This window comes from Lagopus muta, chromosome 6 (assembly GCF_023343835.1).
Source record: "Lagopus muta isolate bLagMut1 chromosome 6, bLagMut1 primary, whole genome shotgun sequence".
In the NCBI taxonomy this organism is placed as follows: Eukaryota; Metazoa; Chordata; class Aves; order Galliformes; family Phasianidae; genus Lagopus; species Lagopus muta.
This window is the reverse complement of record NC_064438.1, coordinates 38,049,681-38,074,979: the sequence shown is the minus strand read 5'-3', so window position 1 is coordinate 38,074,979 and position 25,299 is coordinate 38,049,681. Positions and strand designations below refer to the sequence as shown.

At 55.6% G+C, this 25,299-nt stretch overlaps 2 protein-coding genes across 2 annotated transcripts in view; both read right to left on the bottom strand.

The window, feature by feature from the left end:
• JDP2 (Jun dimerization protein 2) overlaps positions 1 to 8,011 on the bottom strand; it is a 44,710-nt gene extending 36,699 nt beyond the window's left edge. The window contains exons 1-3 of the mRNA XM_048948236.1: positions 7,859 to 8,011; positions 6,835 to 6,950; positions 3,658 to 3,776 (exon numbers count right to left, since the gene is read on the bottom strand). The gene's annotated coding sequence lies outside the window, so the exon portion shown is untranslated. The remainder of the gene's footprint in view (positions 1 to 3,657; positions 3,777 to 6,834; positions 6,951 to 7,858) is intronic.
• A 3,255-nt stretch (positions 8,012 to 11,266) lies between these two features.
• FOS (Fos proto-oncogene, AP-1 transcription factor subunit) lies at positions 11,267 to 13,982 on the bottom strand. Its single transcript, XM_048949444.1, has 4 exons — positions 13,655 to 13,982; positions 12,966 to 13,214; positions 12,745 to 12,852; positions 11,267 to 12,638 (listed from the first exon to the last, which is right to left on the bottom strand). The coding sequence occupies exons 1-4, from the start codon at positions 13,793 to 13,795 to the stop codon at positions 12,033 to 12,035; spliced, it is 1,104 nt and encodes a 367-aa protein (XP_048805401.1). The 5' UTR covers positions 13,796 to 13,982; the 3' UTR covers positions 11,267 to 12,032.
• Positions 13,983 to 25,299: the final 11,317 nt, after the last annotated feature.

Sequence of the window (25,299 nt, the reverse complement as noted above, 5' to 3'; positions counted from 1 at the left end):
AACACCCAACTGTTTGTTTTGGTTTGGGATGCGTTTGTTTTGCTATGCGGGCAGCTCTGCCGAATGTGTTTCTGAAGGCCAGAGGGGCAGGAGGAGCCACAATCCCAGAGACGCCAAAAAAGTTGCTGGCTCTGTGATTTACCCCCCCCCTTTTTTTTTTTTTTTTTTTTTTTAAACCCCAACTTCATCTGATGTGAGAATAAAAATCCCTCCAGGAGTCTTGCAGTTGCACCCAGTCTTTGCAAGACTTGATCCAGAGCCGGAGTTGAAAGGCGCAGTGCAAGACTTTGCATGTAAGGCTTCCAAGGAAAAGAAAAAAGTGCTAGGTAGAATCAGTGATGGCTATGAAGCTTTTACTTGAACATCTTGCCTGCCAGCAGAAACACTGCCATGCAGAGGGAAGCAAACGATAAACTTGTTCCCTGTGTTCAGCCAAACACCTGGGTCCAGCTTCTCAGTCTCTGACAGGAGCTAGCTGGGATACCAGAGGATTCGGGCAGAGGCATTAGCAGAGGGATCTTATAGGGAAAGCTGAGCAAAAGGAGAGACTTCTCAAGTCTTTCAGCTGTTAGACCTTCTAAAAAAGGTAAATTATTAAGATCACTCTGCAGAAAGCATCTACAGCTCTGCAGCTCCAAGGTCAGGGCTCCCACCAAATGCAAGGGCAGTGTTTGACAGTCCTCGGACAAGGACAGCTTCCCCAGGGCTAACACCATTCACTCACAAGGAACTCAACACAGCGAAAGGCCACTGTTGCCAGGATGAACAAACAAGGGATGGAGATTGCCTGTACATTTCATTATGTCTGCAGTACCGTTCTGAAGGTCTTCAGATCAGACAGAGCAAGGCACGTAGGACAAAGCAGGACTCCACAGTTGCTAAGCTCTTTCCTTTTGAACCCAGGACATTAACCACCACCACAAGCTCAACAGTGGCCATCCCCATTGCACAGCTGACAGCAAGCACCAGGTCTCCCAATGCTCTGCTTTCCACATGCTGAATTTTAGCATTCTCCCCTTTAAGAAAACCATGACATGAATTACACTGTTTCTGAAGGGAGATCTCCATGGGCCACTCAGAACACCAATGATCCATCCACCCAAGAAGCACAACAAAGTGAACGCATCTCAATCTATACCCTCTTGGTCCTCTGACCTGCATAGTGAGAAAGTGGATGTAAGAGACTGGTACAAAGGTACAAGGTACAAAGGAAGCCAGGAAACCAGATCAACACCTGTAGATCTGTCTTTGGTGAGAGCAAAGAGTATAACTAGAATAACAAAATAACTAGAGCACATTGTAGCAATTACAGACCTGACAAAGCAAGGCATATCACACTGCAGTCAGTAGGCATTGGATGGACCTTTGCATTTTCAGGAGGTTATCGTTCAAAGCTTGGCACAGCTCTGCTTCTGGGTGCCTCACTCTCCTCCACTCTCCAAAACTATTCCCATGTTGCTCTCAGTGTCTGTCCCCTGCGTGCTTTTCAACCACATAAAAGTCCTAGCCATCAGTGGCAGCAGCAGCAGCAGGCCAGTGCTGGGCTTGGAAGTGCTGCAGTGCGCCTTCCCTCTTGTGTGAAAGAAGTAAAGGCAAGTTACTTTTTCTGAATTGGCTGCAGTGCTGCTGCTCACAGAGCAGGAGGCTCCTCTGTACACTGACCCAAACTCTTACCTATGTCTTACCCCTACCTCCCCTCTCGCCACACAAGGACTTTCATTCCAAGTTCAAAAGATTTGAAAAAGTTTGGGAACACAGTGGAGAAATACAGGCTCTTCAAAGCATGTCCCCAGCATCCTATTTTATTCCAGTTTTTATCATAAGCACCATAAGGACGGTTGGACACTGGACTAAGTTGCCCAGCCAGGCCGCGGAAACTCCATTGCTAGAGATGTTCAAAATCCAGCCCAGCATCCTGCGCAACCCGCTCCGAGCAGGGGGCTGGAGATGGGCGCCCGGGCTCACAGCGCCGCCATTCAGTAGCACTCACGCACGGCGAGTTACCTCCACCTTCCTCCGCCAGCGCTCAGCTTCCTCGGCAGCAGCAGGGAGCAGCGAAAGGCGAGGAACGAAGTCACGCACCGGGCAGGCAGCATTCCCGCGGGGCCGCAGGGACGCGCGGCGGCCGTTAAGGCCGGGCGCCCAGCCCCGAGCAGCGGCCGGGAGCCGGGCAGCCAACAGAGGGCACTGCGCGATGCCGCCGGCGGGCGGAGCGCGGCTCACGGCGGCGCTGCGGCGCGGGGAGAAAGGGCCGGCTGCAGCCACAGCTGTCAGCGCTGGCGCCCGCTCGCGCGCTCACGGCCGGAGCCGCGAGGACAGAGAGACCGCCTCGCTGCTGTTAACGCGGAACGCTGCTCCTTACTTCCAACGCCTGTGGCTGCTGGGTTCATATTGCTCAATTCTCCTCCTCAATCTCGAGATCTAATCGTATGCCTAACAAAAAATTACGTTTAAATTCTTACATAACCACATGACCCCAGGCGCTCCGGCTCTAAGAAATGCACGAAGCATTACAGGTCTGATGATGAAATCCCAAGTGCCTCCGAGAACTCTGCAGATACAGGACCTGGAAGGGGCTGACGAAACCCAGGAGACATAAACAGTCTTCTGGTGTTTCACTGGAAGGCTTTGCCATAATTTAAGATCATGATGCACATCCACTATGAGACAGAACACTAAGGCTACAAAGACATTTTCACTCATCAGTCCGCTCCAGTAAAAACTACAGCATGTTTGTTTAAGATATGGCTCCTTACGTGCAGACAAGTGTGGAAATTCAGATTTGGGACTAAGAAGCTCTGGTGAAAGGGTGATGTTTGTCAGGACCCCAAAGACCCAGATTTAGAGGCAGCAGAGCCTAAAAGCACTGTTACGGGTGTCTGACTTGTGTGCTGATGGGCTGGGTTCCAGGCATTCCCATGCCAGTCTCTCCAGCGTGTTCTCCCAGCTCGGGCTAACACATGTTCCTGGGGGTGGTAAAAGGGAACAGGAACCTCAGCCTCTGTCACTTGGCATTTGGGAACTGTGCCCCCCCCCCCCATAATTACTTATCAGCCAACAGGATTGTGGATGGCACAGCACAGAGTCCTGTCACCTAAGAAAGTTATCAACTCACTTCAGAGAGCAAAGATTAGATTTTAAACTGCTACAGGTAGCTCTACCAGAGTACATAATCCTGATTTTAGAGGTACTCACAGAGAGGTAAGTTTAACATCTCTGGATTAGTCCCTTGTTACCACTGGATTGTTTTCATACCACCACCACCACCACATTATTCCTGTGCTCCTCCTGACCCAGCTGATCCTACTGATCACAGACACAGTGCATCACATCAGTTGGTTGGGGTTTCTGGAGGCTGTGTAGCCCAGTCCAGCTAAAAGCTGCAGGATTTGCCTCCTGCGTTGCTTCGGTATTAGCATTTGACTGATTCTGCAGTAACTTTGGTTAGGGACCATATTCAGCTGGAATTTAACTCCCACATATGAAAACATTTCTTGTGCCAGTGTAAATTCCTGAACTACTTCACTGAGGATCAAGCAAGTAACTATGAAGAAACCAGGAAGGAAAGAGAATTGCACAGAGCAGAGGTGACAGCAGGAACATCCATGTAGGCTGATTTTAACTTTCCCAAAACTGCTGTTTAGTGCTTCAACTTACCTGGGTGTTAACGTGATATCACACTCTTCATCCTCTTCATACAATTCTGAGAACAGCAGAATTATATTTGGTTCTTATCTTAAGGCCTGGCACCAGCATATCAAAGAGAAGGAAGCCATCTGAAACACCAAGATAGATTGTACTCAGCTAATGTGGCACAAATGGGCTTGGCAAAAAGGCAGTGCTCATCTGTGCAAGAGACCCCACTTTCTAAGGACCTGTCCAAATTTGGAGAATGAACTCCCTAGCGACAAAAAGACCCTTCAGTACATGCTTCCCCAGACTGCAAGGCACAATTCTTCCCACCTGTACTACTGGCACACTGTAACCCAATGTGGAGAGACAGGAACAAGCCACACATTTACATATTAGTCTCATTTGAGGTTAATGGGAAAGTACTCAAATGCTACACTGAAAATCTCATGGTGAGACAGAACAGAACACTTCTATCATTAGGGCCCATAAGGAGGCTACGAGATCCCCAGGTGGAAATTGTTCTATGATACTTTGCCCTCATAAATACAGATGATTATTTCAGTGCATGATGTATCTTAAAAGGAAATACAAACCTCTGGTTAAGAGTCAGACTGGTCTTCAGCACATTCTGTGTCTGATCATTTGCAGGACACAACCTGTCATTCCATATCCAATAATTAAGCTGTTCATATGACAAGACTGAGGCTGTGAGGTCATTACCTCATGCAAATACACGTGCCTTAAATTAGCTATGGTCATCAATCTCACACACGTGCAACAGTTCAGCCCCTTAGCTGTGTCTGACACAACAGCAAGTAAAAATATGGCATATAGAGGAAAGATAATGCAGGTTTTGGTTCTAAGGTTAAAGTGGTTTGGTAGAAGATTCTGTTGGGTCTTGATCACATGGCCTTATACTCAATTCCACGTATCTAACAAATGGAATTGGTTTGCACTTTGATCACAAACACAGGGACACTGACAGTTCCAAAACTGTTTTATTCGTAGCTGTTCTCTAGATCTGATCAGCAAACAAGCTGTATTTACTTTTGCCACAAAACCATTTGTAAGTGTTCTCATATTAGAGGTAATAAAAATTAAGAGGAAAAATAAAATATTTCTACCCTGAAGTGCTAAAGCCCTCTTGGCAAAGGCTATTTATTTATACATTACAGGGACAGGCTTATCAAGAAGCCACATTAATCCTGTCCAGGTATCAGGAGCAAGAACACTGCACTCCTGTCATGCCTTTGCACAAGGAGCAGAGCTACAACAAATGGTGTTCCATTAGCAAGGCTGTTACAAATCAGGCCTTGACCAAATGCACTGGTATTAGGAGCCAGAACTGACACACCGTGAGGCATCTGCCCTCAGAATCACCCTAAGCATTTAGAGATGTATAAAATATACACAAAACTTCTTTCAAACAAGTGTTCCTAACCAGGAACGTGCCTTCTGGGGAAGGGAGCTTGTTTGAGTGCCACTGTGCAGTTCTAATAGCTGTACAACCCACCCCAGCAGCTTGCCATGCCCCTCAGCTCAGCCTTCAGGCTGAAGCAAAGATCTTGAAGACAATCAGGTAGAGTAGCATGTCTTCTTGTTTGGTTAGTTCACCATATTTGTCTTCAAACACAGCTACCTACCTACCTTTTGGTAAAATAAATCACTTTGTGTTTCCCTTAAATTCTCCCCAGGTAGTTTAGTAAGCTTGGAGCACTGAACGCTTTACACAGCCATTGCAATAAGTAAAGGACTTGTCACCAAGTAGGAAATGCAGTATGAAACGGGCTCAGATGTTGCAGTACAACCATGGAGCATGGGGGCAGCCCGGCCTCACACACAATCCTCTTTGGAGGCATACTATGCCCTGAACCATGCCCACACACCACCTTGGAGATTGCTAGTTGACACAGGCCAAAACCATTTCAGGTACCAGGATTATTACTGTGTAACAGTCAGCAAGCAATCCCATGCTCATGCTTTCTGCCTACCCCCAGGCACAGCTAAGGAACCCAAGCTCATAGCACCTCATTACAGGGAACTTGGCAAACTGCAGCACGGAGGACCTGCAATTCCTATGAATAAAGCTATGAGGGCCTGAATTCTTTGAAAGTTTCAGAATGAAATCCTTACCTGTGCTGAAACATCACTTGGCTTTGTACTCAACTCTTATGTAATGGCAGCAAATTAGTTTATCTTCCTTTGTGTCCTCAAGGTTAGTGACGCAACACCATCAGGTCACGTTACTGTTGAGTTGAATCGCCACACCACACACTTGCCTGTTGTAACAGAGCTTGTCCTTCTCTCAGCTGTGAGTTACCAGCAACTGCCATTCCTCCTACAATTAGGAGTTCAAATGCTCCACAGCAGAATCAACATCATTCTTACACAGAAACGCCCACTACACTTCAGAGCGGTGCCAAAGTGATGTGTTACTCAAAACCCTAGCAACCTGGAAAGATCTGAATCCTGTAGAATTTAGAGGATATGCCTCAGGTTTGACATTGCTACTCTGTGGCCCTTGCAATGCCGCTGCTCATTTAAAACAAATACTTAGTTTTCCAAACAAAAACAGATAAATACTGCATTATGAGGTTGCTCCTTATCCCTTAGCATGAGAAAAGTCAAGCTGGGCTATTTAAAGGGAGCTATATTCTCACTAAACAGAAGCTGTGATGCAGTCAGAATTCAGACTGCTTTAAAGTTTTTCCTGTCGGCAAAAAACAACCAGGCACAAGTTACAAAATGTTTGTATAAAAACAAAACCCAAGCAGTGAACAGGAACTGAAAAATCTGTTCTGCAATCCAAAGATGCCAGGGAAAAAAAGGAACAAGAGCTCCATAATTGGAAGTAATAAAGGTGCTGTATTGCCCACATGTTAGTTATGACCGTCTTTTGTTTCCCTGTGGTATCCTGTTGATATAACACCGAGGTCCCTTGTGGATATCCGCTGTTTCCATATCAGAAGAAGAATAATACGTGTTTGTCGGTTTCACTTCAGCATCTCGCCGGGTCACCAGCTTACCCGCTATGGCTGGAAAGCTCACTAGAAGCCGTAAGAACAACTTTATCAGCAAAAGATCTGAACGGATGAAAATTGTGGATGTATGAGATCACATCTGGTAATAACTTATACAAATTTCAAATACACCTCAGTAAGGAAGCGCAGAGTCAGAGCGAAAGTTTAGCTAACTGCTTACCAAACAATAGAGATCAGTCAGGGTCACACAGACCAAGTTCCCCTTTCTCTGGTTCTCCTCTTCTGCCATCACCCACAGACTTCTGCCACTGGCTGGCAGCAGGCACCCAAAGAAGGCTGTAAGGACAAGGTAAGAGTGTGATGCTGCATCCCCAGAATATTCCCCCAAAGCCCCAGAAATTTACAAAAAGTAGAACTTCATCACTCAAAGAGGGCACACTGTTATTTAACAGCACTCATTGGCTTTTTCTTCTGTTCATTTTCTAGACTCAAGTGTAAGAAAAGTGCTATCTACAACATCTACCATGCCAACACACAACACAGAATGAACAACCCCTGTATGTTTAACTCTCATTTTTCCCATGTTTCATTTGATGCCTGTAATTCTTGCCAGATACCTCCCTCACTGGTGCCTCTTTAAGGCTGAAGAGCCCTCATTAAGAGCTCCTCACAGGAGCTGCTCCACAGCCCCAGAACATCATTATTTACCTGCACCTCTCAGAGCTCCACGGCCTTTGGAAGGGAAGATGAGCACTGCACAGAGCACCCAAAGCTCAGGCACACCACAGGACCGTGCTGCATTTTGAATGCTGCGCTCAGCTTTGTTCTCTAGCCCACTGTTAACATTTGATTAGCTTATTTACCAAGCCTTGAGCCGAGATTCACACAGAACCATTATAATCTCAAGATCTCGTGCCCGAGCGGTAAATCAGCTTATAGGCTGATTCTTCACAGCAACATCGGAGTTGGATGGGACCCTGAAGGCCGCCCAGCCGCGGGCAGGGTCACTTGCGCTGCCTGTTCCAGCAGCCCTCGTGCAGGCACCGCCACTTGAGGCGCACACACCCACTTCTGCAGCCAATACAGCGCTACTGCTTTTCCAAACCCGCATCTCCTCACGAGAACAACGCGCCTATCGACCATCCGTCAGCACCGATGACTTTTTGGCAGGCTTCCTAGCGCGACTGACAGGTTTACTGACAAAACAACAGCGAAACATGTGACAGAACCTGCAGAACGCACACCTAAGGCCCGCTCACCGCCTGTACCGAAGCCTGTTACAGCCCTAAGGGCTCACGGGCAGCGGCAGATCGCCGTGCCAAGGCTCCGGCTCGCGCCCTTCTGGAACCTTCCCGCCGCAGAGCCGCACGCGCAGCGCAACGTCCAGCGCCCGCGAGGGGAAAAGGGGGCCGCCGCTTTGCCATATATGGGCACGGCCGGAAGCACTTGCGTCACGGCGCTGGCTCGTAGCGTCTCCGCGGGGAGCGGGACGTCACGTCCCTGACGCGCCCGCCGCGCGGCGCCCTGGCAACCAAACAGTAAACACGGCGGCTCCGCGCAGGCGCGGGGCGGTTCCGGGCTCGGGCGGCGGCGCTCCCCGCGGCGAGCTGCGTCGGGCCGGGATGGGGCGCTGCGCCGCGTCCGGGGCGAGCGGCCCGCGGCTCCCGTCGGCCGTGACTCCGGGGCGGGCTGGGGCCGGCGACCTCGCGGCGCTGCCGGGTGGGTGCCGGGCCCGACCTCGCGCGGGGGGAGGCGCGGCGGGGCTGCGGGGATCCCCGCCCTCCCCTGCCCGGGTCACCGCCGCACGCCTGTGCCGCGTTCCCCTGTAGAGGCGTTGCGGGCCGCTCGTGCTGTGGTAGGCGCTGCCTCTTGCCGTGCGTAACTGCGGTTCTACTTTTTCCTTGCGTTGCAGCTTCGTTTCTAAGAGCAAATTACGCTGCTGCTCTCAGTGGGATTAGGAGCACGGCAGGAGTCAGAAGTAATGCGAGTGTCGCTCGCTTGTGTTAACACCGTGCCCGTTGTTTTGTTTCACCAAGCTGTGTGCCGGTATCTGTGTGATCCATCAGATACAGCCCGTAATTGAGGCACGTGCATTCGCATTTAATCTATCCCGAGCGGAGGCTGCTGCACGGCTCCCTCTCACGGCTCTGCTGAAGTCAGTGGCAAGATCCGTGCCAATTCAAGTGAGGTTTTGCTCCGCAGTCCTCAAATACTGGGAAGTGAGTACATCAGCCTAGTGATGAGGTGTACGTGGTACCCAGCACAGCCTGACTTCTGCACTGCCCCTGGGCTGCATCAAAAAGGGGTGGCAGCAGGGCAAGGCGAGTCATCGTCCCCCTCTGCTCTGCCCCTGTAAGGCCCCATCTGGAGTATTGTGTCCAAGCCTGGGGCCCCCAGGACAGGAAGGGTGCAGAGCTGCTGGGTGCAGAGAAAGGCACAAAAATGCTCAGACAGCAGGAGCACCTGTCGTATGAAGACAGGCTGAGGGAGATGGGCTTGTTCAGCCCAAACAATAGAAAGCTCCAGGAAGACCACATTGTGGCCTTCCAGTACTTAAAGAGAGCTTAAAAATGGAAGAGAGACACTTTTTACACAGGCAGATAGTATTAGATGGGATGGTTTTAAAATAAATGAGAGATTTAAATGTTGGGGAAATTTTACACTGAGAGAGTGGTGAGGCTGTGATGCAGGCTGCCCAAAAGCTGTGGTGCCCCATCCCTGGAGGCACTGAAGGCCAGGCTGGATGGGGCCCTGGGCAGCCTGAGCTGGTGAGGGGCAGCCCTGCATGTGGCAGAGGCTGGGACTGGGTGGGCTTTAAGGTCCCTTCCAATCCAAGCCTTTCTGTGACTATGATAAGGCAAAGAACTGGGCAAGAGCCTGGGATTAAAGGAGTGGATCTCGTGTGATGCAGATTCTGACACTGGCACGTGGTGGTCACTGTCACCGCTGCTGGAAGGAGCAAACCTCAGAGAGGCTGCAGGAGGACCGTGGATCAGAACTCAGCCCAAGGTTCTGCTTTACCCTGCCGAGTAATGGGGAAAGGCGGTGAGGCCAGGATCACCTCACTTGCCTCCAAGGGATTGCTTGGTATTTTGAGACCGCTTCTTCCTCTGTTGAATATGCAGCTCGCTGAATTCTCCAGCTAGGAGCCTGAGAGTCTTTTCAGCAGCAGACATGTTGTGGTTACAGATTTTCTGACTTCACCGAGTCACTTGTCTCTTGTAGCTACACCTACATGACTTCTGGGGTCAATGCCACTGTGTGTTTGCTGCACCTGGGTATTGCCCTTGTGAATTAGAGCGATGCTGCAAAAGTGCTGAGCAGGTGGCATCTCAGTGGCAACCAGGGTCATTCCTTGTCAGTTGTCAGTGCTGCCTCCAGCCATGTGTTGAAAGACGGAAGCAGCACAAGTGATGCTTGCCTTTGCACAGTGCGGGTGGTGTTGAGCAAGCCCCAGGCAGTGCAATACGCACTGCTGAGATGAGGTACATCCTGTGCGTGTTCTGGTTGGGACGGGGTGAAGAAAGCAGAGCTTGCAGCCATGACCAGGAAGTCTCCAGTTGCACAAACCCAGTCTGAATGACCTCCAGAGTCCTGTGGAGATTTCCTGAGCATGCTGTCACAGAATCTCAGAACTGTAGGAGCTGGAAAGGGCTTCTCAGGAATCACTGAGTTCAACTCCCCTGCAGGTCATACAGGTAGGCATCCAGGCAGGTCTTGAATATCTCCAGAGAAAGATGTCAGGCACCTCTCTGGGCAGCCCATTCCAGTACTGTCACCCTCAACGTAACAAAAAGTTTTCCTCAGAGGAAAAAGCAATCCTCAGCCAGCTGCACATAGCAGCACAGGAGGCATCTTTGCCATCATCTTGGAAATTACATTCACAAGAGATGAGAGCAGAAGAGCCTCCCGCATGCAGAGAGACTTGCCCAGGAAAAGAGCGTAGCAGCCCCTTTAGATGAACCAGAGAAGAGGCTGCACAGGCAAGACCCTGGTGGGGAAGAGTTCCTAGAGCTCATAAGTTGCTTGCCATAGCTTGCATTCATTCAAGGACCAGGAGAACTGATTCTGGGGAAGCGTATATTTTGCCATACACTATTTTGTTCAAGGAGAAGTGTGTGTCAGCATCTCTCCATGCCTTTATGGCTAGAAGGCATTCAGTAGCTGCTCCTGGAGAAGCAAGCCCAGGACACACAGAGCAAGGCTGCAGTCCCAGCCCTCCCTACACAGGAGGAAATTGGGCTGTCAGCCACATGCAAGTGAGAGGGCAGACCCCAGTCTGGAGACAGCCTTGGTGGTTTGGAAGTGAGACCCCTCCTACTCTCCATTCCCTCACACACCTCTGGCTTATGGCAGAAAGGCCACAGCAGGTGACAGGCAGAGGTGCACCAGCCCATTGCAGGCAGCCCCAGAAGGAAGGCCAGAGGAGGGGTGGCCCCAGCAGTGGGTGGGAAGGGCGTAGACACAGCCAGGCCTGACTAACACATCAGGGCAATGACAGGTCTGCACATAATGGCTTTCCCACCCCAATACACGCTATGCATACGAGCAGACAGATGTCAGTAAAAACCCCAACCCCAGGCAGAGTTCAGGGAGTCCCTTTAGGGTCAAAGGGATTAACGCAAAAGGTAAGGCTAGGACAGCTCCAGCACTCAACTTAAATGCTTTTATTGACAATGTCTCTGAACAATAATAAGCAAACAATGCTTAAGTTTCATCCAAATTCACTTTCCACATGTCAAAAAAGACCTCAAGGTAGAAAAAAATAAAATAAAAATATAAATATCTGAGAATCCATCTTAATAAATAAATTAAAAACACAATAAAAACGTTTTCATGGAAAACTTATGTCAGAACATTCAGACCACCTCAACAATGCATGATCAGTAAAGTTACAATGAACATCGATGTAGAACTACAGTACATGGATATAGCTATTCATCTACCTACTAGAAAATAAAATAGAGTCTCTTTCCCCCCCCACGTAAGATGGGTCATTGCTAAGTCATCAGAACACGATATTGCCAGGAACACAGTAGTTATTGTTAATCAGCTGCACTAGATACAAGTTGGAGATACCCAGCACCAGGTTAATTCCAATCATTTAAAACCAAGGGATTAATTAGTTAATGCTAGTGATACTAAGGAGGGGGGGAGTCACCAACCCAGCCATGTGGGACATGCTACAGACTACCAGCTCTCACAGATGGGCCGTTGGGGACAAGACAAACTCCATGCGGTTTGCTACATCTCTGGAGGAGGTATGGGCCCAGGCACTCCACCAGGCCCCGGGCCCCGGCTGGACAGGGGGGTGGCAGCAGCAGTGCCCTCCCCAGGCCCTGGGGGGCGTGGCGAGTCCATGGGGGTGCGTGGGCAGGGGAGGGGGCCCGGCAGGTCAGTCAGTGCGGGGCGAGCCCCTCACAAGGCCAGCAGGGTGGGGGAGCTGAGGGAGTCAGACGAGGGCTCGTTGCTGCTGCTGCCCTTCCGGTGCGCAGCAGCACAGCTGGGGAAGGCGTCCGCCTCGGGATAGGTGAAGACAAAGGTGGAGGTGTAGGTGCTAGGGCACGGGGTGCAGGTCACCACAGGGGTGCAGAGAGGCTCCAGCTCCCCACCGCTCCCAGCACCCAGCGGCTCCCAGTCCGACGCGTAGAAGGATGAGGCCCCGGGCAGGTCCATGTCAGGCACCGAGCGGGAGGCCTCCCGCGGCCCCGTGGAGAAAAGCAGCTCGTCGAAGGGCTCGGCCTTCAGCTCCAGCCCGCTGCCGCTGGGCTCCTTGGGCGGCACGGCCGGCGGCGCTTCGGTCATCAGCGGCAGGGCAAAGGCCTCCTCGGCCGCGGCGGGGCTGGGTGCGCCCAGGTCCAGTGCAGTGGCGGCCGCTAGCTCCTCAGAGAAGCGCAGCTCCTCGGGCATCTTGCAGGCTGGCCGGTGCGCCGCCAGGATGAACTCCAGCTTTTCCTTCTCCTTCAGCAGGTTGGCTATCTCTGCCTGCAGAGCGGACTTCTCCTCCTCCAGCTGGTCCGTCTCCTGCGGAAGACGAGAGGGGGCCGTCAGCCAGGGCCAACCGCTCCCGACCGCCCCCACCCGGGGGGTCCCCGCCCCGCAGCCTCCGGGATCCCGGGGCAGCACTCACCGCCTGCAGCGTATCGGTGAGCTCCCGCCGCCGGTTGCGGCACTTGGCCGCTGCCATCTTGTTCCTCTCCCGGCGGATCCTCCTCTTTTCCTCCTCCTCCGGGGACAGCTGCGGACACAAAGTGCGGTCAGCGCGTCCGCCAGACCCCCGCCCCGCGCCTCCGTGCCCAGCCCCGCTCTCCCCGCTCGCCCTCCCCCCCTTTAGCCCCGCGCCCCGCTCACCTGCTCGACTTTGCCCCTTCGTCCGATGCTCTGCCCGCGGCCGCCCGGCGCCTTCAGCACGGCGGGGCGGGAATAGGCGGCGGGGGGGGCGGGCGCCGGGACGCCGTAGGGGTGCCCGCGGTTCTGAGATGGGGCGACTGAGGAGATGAGGGTGGGCTGCACCAGCCACTGCAGGTCGGGACTGGTGGAGATGGCCGTCACGGTGGGCACGAAGTTGGCGCTGGACACGGCCAGGTCGGTGCAGAAATCCTGCGGGACACAGCGTGGGGGGGGGGGGGGAGAAAAAGAGAGTGAGGGGGGGCTGCGGTCAGCACTCCCCTCCGGGCCGCTCCCCGCCGCCCCCAGGGCCGCGCCGCCAGCGCCGCTCCGCACGAGAGCGGCCCGATATAAATATCTCTGACGTCCGCGCTGACGCAGGCGCCGCTCCGGAGTCTCCTCAATGAACTCGCGTTTTATCAATGAAGCCGCTTTACACACCCGCCGCAACGCGCAGCCCAGACCCCAGCTCCCCCCGCCCACCCCGCGGCGGCGCCGCGGCCGCTCCCCACGCTGCCCCCAGCCCGACTTAAGCCAACCGCGCCCCTCGGGCCCCACACCTCTCCGACCCGGCCCGAGGCGCGCCCCGCAGCCCCCTGCGCCCACCTCCTTGCCAGCACCGAACCCCGCGGCGGCCGCGCAACGGCCCTCACCTGCGAGTTGACGGGGGAACCCATGCTGGAAAAAGAGTCCGCCGGGGACGGGTAGTAGGTGAGGCTGTCCCCGGCCGGGGAAGCGCTGCTGCAGCGGGAGGAAGGCGCCTCGTACTCCCCAGCGAAGCCCTGGTACATCATGTCGGCTGTTTGCGTGGCCGGTCGGGGCCTTGCGGTAATAGCGGAGGGCCCTGCGGGAGAAGGCGAAGAGGGGCCGGCTACGTCCCTGCGTTCGGTCCGCGCCGCGCGTCTCTCTCTCCGCTGCCGGAGCTGCCTCTGCCGCTGGAGTATCGCTCGGCGCCGCCTCTTTATACCCTGCCGCCGCGTGAATCGCCTACGTCACATGGGACGCACCACGCCCGCCCGCGGGGGGAACCTCTCTGCCCGCGTCCGCCTCGCCCCGCGCGCCAGGTCCAGCCACCGCCCCGCTCCGCCGCCGAGCGCGGGAAACAACGGGACTGCAGGGTGGAGAAAGCGGGGCGGGGCGACGGGGCGGCGGGAGCGGGACGGGGCGAGTGGAGAGGCTCCGGGCTTTCCCCCCCCTCGCCGAGTGGTACAGCCGGGCTCGGGAACCCACTGACGCAGATATCCTTATATGGGATACATCCTGTGCGAGGGGGGCGTGACTGACGGGAAGCGCTCCAGGCTGCGGCCAAGTGCGGCGCGGGACGGGACGCGGTGGGACGGGGCCGCCCCAGCCCCCCCGCATGCCCCCCACACCCCCGCCGCCGGCACCCCCCGCCCCGAGCGGCCCGGCGGGGGTTCCGTACTAACGGAGCCGGGCGCGGCCACGCGTGGGGTGCGGCCGGGAGCGGTGCCCTTCGTCCCCGCGCCCTGCAGCGGGAGGGTGCCGCGCGCGGGGCTGTCGCGGCGCGCGGCGGGGACGCGTCCCCACAGCAGGGTCACGCACGCGGAGGGCCGGGAAGGAGGAGTGCGGGGCGGCCCCGGGGCCGCGTAGCCCTCGGGGAAGCCCCCGGGCGTCGGGACGGGGGCGCGGGCGGGGGTCGCCGGGGGAGCGGCGAGGGCGAGGCCCGTCCTTTCCTCCAGTTTGGGTTTTGTTTTGATCCCCGTCGCGGTGAAGCCCGGAGACACCCACCCACGGCGGGGATGTCGGCAGCCCTGGCTCGGGGCAGGCAGAGCCGGCGGCCAGACCGCAGCCTCGCCTCGCACGGGAGCCAAGAGATCGCGGCTATAGATAGTAACAGGGAAGCTGCAGCGGCAGCGTGTTTACAGCAACAAACAGAGCCCGCAGCGCAGTCTCCAAGCAGGAGCGTCACCCGGGCAGGCTGGGATCCTGCTGGCAGCCTCTCCAGCTCTTTGAGCTCACGGGCTAAATGCAGCGCCTGATGCCGCTGCCGCTGTTGCTGCGCGAGCAACCTCCGTTCTTAGAGATCTGGGCCACGGGGGCGGGAGAACTGGGCCAGCTGCTATTTCTGCGCTGCCCGTCAGCGCCGAGGGGACAGCCAAGGACTGCCGCAGCGCACGGCCCCGCCGTTCCCGGGCGAGGGGCCGCGGGACCGGCGCTGCTCTCACCGGCTCTGAGCCTGCCAGGGCTGCTCCCTCCTTGGGACCGGCCCAGACCCCCGCCCCTCGCTCTGGCCACAGCTCTGGGAGCCGTCCTCCGAGTTGTCCTCTGCTGGAGCGGCGTTCGGCAAACAGGCGATGCCGTGACCCCAGCACCGCTGCCACGTCCCTGGCAGGCCCGAGGGCAGCGCGCCACAAACCGGCCCGTGTTGGCCAAACCGCACCCAGAAGGAAGTTTCTGTAAAGAGAGGGGTTACCCGCTCCACTGATAGTCCCAAACGTTTTTGGGTGCCCGTGCAAATAGTGCGTTGTTGCCATCTCTGCCGGTGACCCAAGGCACTCTGTGTCAAATGGAAAGTGCCCAGGTGCTGCTGTGCATCTCCAGCACGTGCCACTGAGGCAAGGAAACAGAGAAACCGAAAACACATGACGTGGGTTTGTTGTTTGCTCCAGACACGGGGTGCACACGATGTCTCCACAGATGGTGCGAAAAAAAAAAAAGAAAAAAAAAAAAGAGGAAGCAAGTGGTACCACAGGGCTGAAGACCCATGAGGCATGAGCCCTTTGCCTGGGTGATGGCTGTGGCTCTGCATGGGCATCACATGCACCCAGTGAGGATCTGGCCCTGGGTACCCAGGGGAACCCCTCTGCCTGCCCCCTGGCAAACTGCTCCCTGTGCCCTGGCCCCAAACACCACACAGGAACTTGTGCCTACTTCCACACCCCACCCTAAACAGGGCTGTGACAGCCTTGGGCTTGGGAAGTCACAGCAGAGAAATGCCCAGGACACGTGGGACAGTGCAACCCGCACAGCCTGCACCATCTCCTGGGGAAGGTGGTGGCTGTGCCCACATCTGGCTGTTCACCAGGGGAAAGTTCATGCCACAGTGCAGCCTTTTGGCAGCCAGCCGACAGCTCTGATCCACCCCTGCCCACAGCACAAAGCATGGAGCAGCTCCATGGCTCGCTCTGCGCTATGGGCAATATGGAGGGAACCCAGCAATGGGGAACCACCATGGACAGCAAAGCACACCTGCACCATCAGACAATCCAAGCAACCACTGGAATGCCCACTGCAATATGGATCTGATGGGCTGTAATGTCATTGCCGGTGCCTTTGCTCACAGTGTGTGCCACCAGCACAGCACAAGGAATCCCCCTCCACCTGCCTGGCTTGGGCAGAGGCTGCAGGGTTCTGGACCAGTCAGAATGGGAGAGCAGTAATGGAAAGGCTAAGGGGGCAGTGATGGGAACTCCCACTCATTCGGTGGCTGAGCCCCGGTCGTGCTACAGCTGTGGCTCTGCCACCCAACCTGGGAGCTGCCAGAAGGCTCACACCTTTGCTGCAGTGCATAGCCAAAGTAAATTATAAATAGTAATTAATAATCGCAGCAGCTGGGTGTGTGACGGGGATGTCCCGAAGAATAAACACCATCAGTGGAGACATCCCGGCATCTCGTGGTCGCGCAGCCCCACGCCATCAGCTGTCAATTACTACAGACTGTCCCACCCGGCCCCATCACTCTGCCTTTCCCTGCACCGTGCTGGCTGCAATGCTGGGCACTGAGCCCATTCTAAGTACTGACAAGACTGCACCTTGCTCATAGATGGTGAAGCTGAGTGGCACTTTGCCCATCGCCATGCTGCCCTGTGCCCTGACAGCCCTTGGCTTGGCCCCTGGCAGCAGTGACTCCAGGAGTAGCATTTTATAACCTGGAACATCTTAAGCACAAAGGTCCCCAGGCTCCTTGTGCTGCCTGCACAGAGCTGGCACAGCATGGTCCCTTATCTCTGCGCCGTCTGGAAGGCGACAGGCGCGTCCCACAGTTATCACCCCAGGGCACTGTTCCACCTCGAGAGGAAGGAAAAACACCTGGAACAAAGTGAGCAGACATCTGGGGAACTGCTTGGTGTTCAGAAGCGAAGTCTCTGCAATGAAAGCTCCTCTGCCCTGCAGGACCAAGCGGTCATGGTGCTTACAGAGGGGGCAAGGGGGCTGGGTAGGGCAGGGTGCCCTTCTGTGTGCTGCTGGCAATGTGGCTCTGGAGGGAACTAGGACAAAGGTGGTGAAGGAGGAAGTACTGAGATCAAGGAGAAAAGGGCGGTTTTGCTTTGGGTGGAGAACAAATGAACCCGACTCAGGGAAAGGGACAGGATGTTGGGGATTGTTTGGCTCAGGATAGAGAGAAACCCTCTAATTGTTTTGACTGGAGAGTGCTCTGGGGAATGGCACAAAGGGACTTCCAGGACAAGGGATCACAAGGCTGAAAGATTCTCACAAGGATCTTTTTGCCTGGAGGGAGGCAAAAAGAGCCTGAGGCTTTGCCACTGCCCACTGAAACAGCCCTGCTCTGGGGGAGGTGGGCCCCACATCACCTTTCACAGTGCTACTTGGGTACCAGAGAACAGTACATGGGGGCTGTCCTGCAGGACAACTGTCACCTCAAACAGCCTTTTGGGCCCAGAGACCTCAGCTCCCACAGCGTCTGGCTATTGTAGAGAGAGATCCCAGGAATGAAACACAAGAACAAGCAACGAGGGATTTGTCCTCCTCTGCCCAAAAATATGGCAAATCTCCAGCAGAGAGGTTCTTTAGGTGATGTTTAATAAATGTATTGAGTATAAATTCAACATAATTACAAGGTGTGGAGATAAGAGCACCACTAGGAGATGTGTGCGAATGACCTGGCCTGTGGTTTGATCCTCCCTGGGCCCCTGGCTTGCCACACAGTTTGGCCTGGCTGGGGGGGTTGCCGGTGTGCTGCTGGGAGGGGGAAACCTTTGTGTGGACTCGGGTCCATATCGCCATGACCACAACAACCGCCAAGCACAGGAGACGAGCAGCTGGGCCGAGGCGCTCCGCTCCATCCCTGCACAGAGAGCAGAGTCCCAAGCGCCGCTCGCCACTCCCAGCGGAGGCCAGGGGCTACTCGCCATTACCCAGGCACGTCCGTCTGCGAGGTCAGGCAGAAATACACCCCTACAGAACAGGCGGCCGGCCCAACCCCAGCCCTTCACCGGGAACCTGGCCGCTGGGCACCGCCCGCTGGGCTTCCAAGGAACAGGGCTTCCCCAGCCTTCCTCCGGGGGCACCGAGAGACCCCGCGGGTAGAACCGCGGCTGCCCCGCCTCGGCCACGAGGCCTCGTATCTCGCGGCCCTCCCCGGGGCCCACCCAGGCCGCAGCGGAGCGGAGCGACGGGCAGACGGCCGCACGACCCGACTGGCCGCACACCTCGGCCCCGCCCCGCCTGGCGCCGGGCGCCCGCCCGCAGGCCCGGGGCAGCCGCGGGAGGGGGGCGGGACCGCCGCTCCGGCCCCGCCCGTCGCCCCTCCCGGCCAATCCTGGCGCTGTTGCTGGGGCCGGGCCGACCGCCTGACGTTGCCCGGGAGACGGCGGAACGTTGAAAACACACAAACCTGTTGACGTCGGTGCGTGGTTTCCATAGTAACGGACCGGGGACGTCATCCAGCCCTTCCCCCGTCCTCCCTCCGCCGGAGCTCGCGGGCGACGCAGGCGGCGGCGTCAGCCGCTGCGGGAGGGGCGGAGCCGCGTCGCCATGGCAGCGAGGGAGGGTGAGGTTCGGTCGCCATGGCAGCGGGAGCGGCTGTTGTTTGTTTGGGAGGCGGCGGCGGCGGCGGCGGCGGCGGCCTCGGCTCCCGCGGGCGCTCTGCCCGGGCGGTCCCCGGCTCCCGGCGGGGCTTTCCCCTCTCTTGGCTCGACCCCGGGGCCGGAGAATCGAGGTGTCGCCTGGGGTCGGTGCACCCACGGGCGGGGAGTTCACCCTCAGCCTGAACGGCCGTGTCGGAGGAAACGGGTCGGGTTAAAATAATCCTGCTGAAAAACTGTTTATTGTTAACCCGGGTCGGGTGTTCAGTCTGGCAGCGGGCTGCAGCAGTTCGGCAGTACCCGTCGTCCAGCCTCTGCGGCACGGGTGTGAGCTGTGTGACCAAGAGAACCCCAGAAACGGAGCCACGAAGTGAAAGGGAGAAAACAAACTGTGCCCTATGACTCACGGCAGCCTTGTCTGGTCCTAGGGATGGCCGAGGCTGTGCCCTTCCCTCCCCTGCCCTCCTTGTGTTGCCCCCCTGCAACGCCTTGCAGAGCTGCCGGGCATGCTTTGCCCGGTGCCCAGGCGCGGTGTTGCTCTGGGTGTTGTGCAGGTGCCCACTAGAGCCCAGGCTCCTTCCTGGGCACTGAGCAGTCCCTCTGGCAGCCCCCTCTCTGCCACAGTGTGCCGGGTGCCCTTCCCTGTGACATCAGCTTCCTCCCCTACACCTCACAGCAACCAAAGCCCTCAGAGGCAAAGCCCTGGGCCGGGGACGCCCGCCCACAGGCATTTCCTCAAGCACCTGGGCCAGGCGGGTGCTGACGCCAGTAAGGGTCTGCCCTGAGGCTGAGCGCTGCGTCGGCGCCGTGTGTTGCACAAGGAAAGCAGTAGGAGGGAACCGCTGGGCTGCCCGACCATGGCAGCAGGCACCCCCAGGGCTGGGAACTCCCAGCACCCGCTCCTGCTCTGTTCTGCTGAGGCCAGCAAACTGGAAGGCAGTTGCTGGCCCAGCCCTCACTAGCAGCTAGGCTGCTGTCACCACTATTGGCTTTGCATCAGCTCTGTTTGTTTTGGCAGGTGGAGGGCAGCGGGTTCAACCCCAGCTATTTTATGAGTGCTGATTCCAGTCCCACGCCCGTGTCTGTGAACACAGTGTACACTGAGGATCCCCTCACCTTGCTGCCCGGGGCAGGAAAGGGTGGGGCTGCAATTATGTTTGCTTCCCAGGGGCAGGCCCGCGGTGCTGCCTTCCGGCAGGCCATTGCTGTGCGTGCAAAGAGCTCTGCGTGGTCATGGCTGCCGTGCGTGTGGAAATGCAGAGGGTGGGTGGCCAAAGGCAGGAACGGCACTGAGGTGGCTTGCAGTTAGTTCAACAGGATTGGCGTGCAGGCAATGGCGCTGTCAGCATAGGTGCTTGCTGGAGAGACCAATCAGCTTGATGCTCTCTGCGCATTGCCTCGTGCCCCATCCCTATCAGCTGGGTAGCTGTGCTGTGCCCTTGTTCCACTGGTGACCCCAGGTAGCTGCCATGTCGCAGCCCTGCCAGCCGCAGAGCCTTACCCAGGGCAAAGGACAGGGCTCACCTTGCAGCACCACTTCAAGCCCAGACCTGCCCTGGCTGCTGGCTTCTGAGCCTACCCTGCCCTGCAGCACGTGGGCCAGCTGGGCCGTGACGTGGGAGAAAGGCTCAGGGGCGATGGGGCACACCACAACCCTGCAGCCCTCCTGCCTGAGCTGTGTATTTCCACCCATTCCTTCTGCTGCCCACAGGAGGACAGGCTCCTGCCTGTCTGGAAACTGAACACTATCTTTTGCCAAGTTACTTGCCAGCAAGGGCAGCTGCCAGAGTCTCTTCTCTGGCCCAGCCTTCAGCCCTCCCCACATAGAGTTGCTCCGTGCTACCTCAGCAGAAAACCCCTTGCTGCTGTCAGTTAGCACCTTGCTATTTGAGAAAGGTGAAATGGCTCACAGCGACGTCAGGAGGCGGTTGGGTGCCTTGCCAAAGTGCTGGGATGGGTGAGCCCGCAGCAGACAGACCTGGGCCACCAAGGTGCTGGTAGCTGCCTGGGCCCACATCAGCTGCCGCAGGTCAGGGAGGAGCTGGGGAGCGTGGCAGTGCCCTGCAGCCCAGCGCTGAGCTGATCCTGCAGGAGGGCAGCCCTAGAACAACAGAACCCTGTCCCTTTTCTGCTTGATCAGCTTCAGGAACTGGCTTGCCACACAGGTACATGTGCTGTTGTGCCAGCACTGTGTGGAGGATGTGAATGAGTGCTAAGGAGTTAGCATCTCTCAGATCACTTCGAAGAGCACCAAAATGGTGTAACCATGGCCACACAGAAGCCCCAAGTTAATAGGGCTCCAATTATATGCAGAGCCTTTGTGAGTCCAAGCCTGATGCTATTCTGCGCTGAACTACCTTGCTGTGACAGATGTTACTGACTGCTGGATTTGAGCTAGTGGCGGCACAGTGCTGCTTTCCCTTCCCTTCTGCATATCTGGGCACATATCTGACAGTGGCAGACAAAGCTGACAGTGGACAATGACCGACTGCTTTCCCATTCCCATTTATCCAGATAATGTAATATTTTCACTTCTGGGAGCATTTTAGATTTATTTTTTTCTGTAAACCTCCTGTTCACTCAGTGCTGCTTCTGGTGTTTTCAGCAACCCCTGCATGGTGCACAGCAGCTTCACCTGAGGTGTCACCACCTGGCCATGAGGTCATACAGCCAAGCCCTGCTCTTGGGCTGAGCCCACCCACCTTACAGGCTGGGCAGCAGCCATCCTCCTTGCATCAACTTTTCTCTCCCTCCCCCCTCCCCACCCCCTCGTGAAGGGGACTCTGCACTGTTGTGACTGTTGTGTAACAGCTGAACTTCCTACTGGAGTGGCATCCCTGCTTGCCAGCCCGTACCGGCCACTCACAGTGCCTGCAGCACTCAGATCCTTCCCTCCTCCTTGCTGACGTGCTCACATGCACGCTGCCACATGCACGCCTGGTAGTGGCTTCGGCCCCTGGTGGTTTTCTAGGGGCTCTCAAAATACTGCCCCAGAGAGCATGTGTCAGAGGGAAGGGAACTCAAAGCTGATGAGCTGCTGCTGCCAGCATGGATGAGGGACAAGCAAGGTGGACAGGGGTCCCAGTGCCCGAGAGGGCAGCTCTGCTGACATCTCTCCATGGGCAAATGGCGTGATGAGGGCGGCACAGCCCCGCAGGCTGACTTGCCCCGGCAGTGACTGTGTCGGGTGCGGAGGCTCAGCTGCCTTCCAGGGAGGTGACTCTTTAGGAAGTGAGTGGGTCCAGCAGTGCGGGAACTGTGTGGGAGCATGGGGTGCCACAGCCTGAGCTTAGGGGTCATTAGGGAGAAGGTAGCTGGAAGCAAAATAGCTGCAGAGGTGAGCACAAAACTTCAGGGAAGTCACTGAGGAAATCAGGGCTCAGCTGTTTTCAGGGGGAAACGGGATCTGGGGGGGGGGGGGGTGGCGCATTTGGAGCTAGGGAAGGGCACGAGTCATGGCTAATGGGCTGTTTGCAACTGTATCGTGGCACGTCATAATTACTTTAGCTTCCAAATCTGCATTGTGCTATTAAATTTGCTGATTGTGCAAGAAACAAAAACAAAGAGGCATTCCCCAACACTCCCTCCAGCGCATAACCCAGATGTTGGCAGATCTGCCTGCGCCAGAGAGGGGAGGAGAAGGGAGTCCCAGTCACGTTGCCTCCTTCCAAAAATTCCAAACCCAGCAAGCCTCTGCCCTGCTGTGCTTCCTCTCAGCCTCAGGCACTGAAGCATCACTGACAAAACCACCGGAGGAGCCAGGCTCGGCTCCCTGCAGTTGGGAAACAGCCTCTGTGTGGAGCCGGGTGCTGTTGTGAGGGCGGGGATCCCCCCACAGCGTGCATGACGTGGGGGAGCCGAGCTACTGGAGAAACCTTAGGGATTGCATGTTGGAGGTGCCGCTGCTGCTGCCACCTAACGGAGCTGCTCCCACGCCATGTGGGGGGACAGTGGCAGTACCCACGCAGAGTGCTGCTGTGTGGGTAGTGCCTGTACCGCAGGCATCGGCACGGTGGGACCTGAGCTCACGTCACACTTGTGATAACACACAGAAGAGCAAACACCCCATCTACCCCTACAGATGGCCGCTTGCGAATCTCTCTGCCACAGGCTCCCTCTGCATGCATGGGACACAGCTGGATGCCACACATCTGGGACACAGCTGGATGCCACGCATGTGACAGATGGATGCCACTTACGTGGCACAGCTGGATGATGTACACAGGCACAGCTGCATGCCCCACGCATGGGTGCCATAGGAACTGAGGAGAGCATCTGAGTTGATGTTTAGTGGCAGCTGCAGTGGGGAAAGAAAAGCAGCTCCTGAGCAATGCAGGTCATGGCAGGATGCTTTATATAACCCAGAGCCACAGAGAAAACCAAAATAGCTGCCTCCCCACTGCTCAGTTAGTCTCTTCCATCAAACGTGGATAAAATTAGAGCAGGCGGTGACGTGTGCCTACGTCTGCACAGGGACTCCAGGGAGACAGAGGGAGACGGCTCAGGGCTCTGCCATCAGTGGCACAGGCTGCCAGAGCTTTCAAGTAAAATTCACCCTCCAGGTTGGCTGCAGGGACAGAGGTGTGGATGAAGAGGTGGTGGCAAGGGCCTGGCTTCACACCTCACCCCTTTTGGGGCAACCTGAACATCTGGACACAGGCTGACCCTAAGCAAGGTGTGCTGGAGCAGGGGCATTTCTCTGAGAGCTCTTCATGTTCCTCCGTGAGCCAGCTGCCAGAGCTGTTGATCTCTGGGGGTGACCTGCATGGGCTGGCCTCGCTGTGCAGCTACGGGGAGCCCCTGGCTCTGTGGTGCTGATTCAGAAAGTGTGCCTGGAGGCTCAGGTCCTCTGAGAAATGAACCAAAAAAAGAACCAAACCAAAATGCTAGGTGAGAGCCTGCAAAGCTATTGTCGACATCTGTGTTTATACACCCAGATAAGGCCTGAGCCCTTCACTGATAACAAGAGAAACTGCCGTCGAAACTTTTATTGTTTGGTTTACTGATCTGAATGCAGACAAGGGAGCCAGGAACGCAGCTGTCTGCCCTGCAGAGATATTGCCCTGGTCTGTGACCTTGGGCACATCTTTCCCTAATGTTCAGGTGGATGTGTGGATGCTTCAGAATCCCACTCCCTTCTCCGGGGCTAATTTCATCCTCTTTCCGCTGACAGGGGAAGGATTTGGGAAGGTGGGTTAGTTAATATTTGCTGAACACTCTGAAGACAATAACAGCCCTGGAGAAAGTCTCTGTTAATTATTATTTACAGGAAAACAACAACAAAAAAGGACAAAGGATTAAAATTTGTGGTCTGAGAAACACGCGCCCACTCGTGAAGTTAATTTACACCCTGTCCCCTGGTGTCCTGCCACCTTCCCCCCCACCTCTGTCACACAGCACACTGGGTGCCTCTGCTCAGATCTTCTCAAGGCAGGCGTTGCAGATATATATAGCAGCACAGCAAGGAGCAAGCCAGGCAGCAACAGCAGCGGCTCCTCACTCTGGGATCAAAAATACCCCAAGGCACACACAGAGCAAATGAAATCTGTTCATCTTCCACATGGGCTCCTGGAGTTGAATAGCTCAGTGAGAACGAAGGGAGGAATAGTGGGATGAGGGGAGGTACATGGTGGTAAACAGTGGATCCTTCTTCACACCGTCCTGTCTGGGGACTGCCAACAGGACTGCCAAGCCCACCAGGGAGCTGCTTGGTTTTCTCAGGGACATTCTTTCCTAAGTCTCTGTCTATGCCTATGCCCATTATCTTATCTCACTTGTTGCTGGGCTCTCTGAGGAATTACGCTGGAATCCAAGGGTTAAACAAGGCCATGCAAAACAGTCAGCACATTGCTCTGTGCTCTGTTATCTATTTCTCCTTTGGTGTGTGTAAGACCAAGGGAAATGTGTATGTGCAGGCACACTGGGGTTCAAGAAGGGGCATGTGATATTTTTGTGTACTCTGGAGCAGCTCAAAAGGGGTGTTTGGGAATCAAGAGTTTTCATGTGGCTGTATATCAAAGCCCACCTTCTGTGGGTTGGTGCTGAAATCCATGTTACTTCTGCAGCACCCACAGCCCCTTGATTCAAAAGAGTGAGCACAGGAAGCACGTGGTGTTTCCAGCTAAAGCTTCCACTGCACTCATCCATGCCTCATCCCTCACACCAGCTCTTGAGAGATGAGAGAAGTAACATGAGAACACTGAGTATCAGGGGCATTTGTTAAAAAGACAGGGAGAGTAGGTGATAGGAGCTGGGATTCCCCCAGAGCTGCTCAGGGGGCTGGTATTTACTGCTAGTCTTTCGGCTGGGATCAGATGAATGGGGAGCAGGATTAATTTGCAATCCTTTTTACGTCACTTGATGGAAGACTTAATGACTGGGATTTCCCTCCAGTTATCCTGGGGGAATTAGAGTTTATTTAACAAGCTCTTGCCTAGCGTCAGTCAAGGAGCCCTTCTCTGGCTATTTGAGTCTCCTTAGAAAACTTTTAGGAATACAGATTTTTTCTTGTC

What these genes read in the sequence shown, in the direction of transcription:
- FOS (XM_048949444.1), bottom strand. Translation starts at nt 13,795, where the DNA reads ATGATGTACCAGGGCTTCGCTGGGGAGTACGAGGCGCCTTCCTCCCGC. An exon ending in GAAGGGGCAAAGTCGAGCAG is followed by an intron (nt 12,853 to 12,965) that starts GTGAGCGGGGCG and finishes TTGTGTCCGCAG; the next exon opens with CTGTCCCCGGAGGAGGAGGA. An exon ending in TCACCGATACGCTGCAGGCG is followed by an intron (nt 12,639 to 12,744) that starts GTGAGTGCTGCC and finishes CGTCTTCCGCAG; the next exon opens with GAGACGGACCAGCTGGAGGA.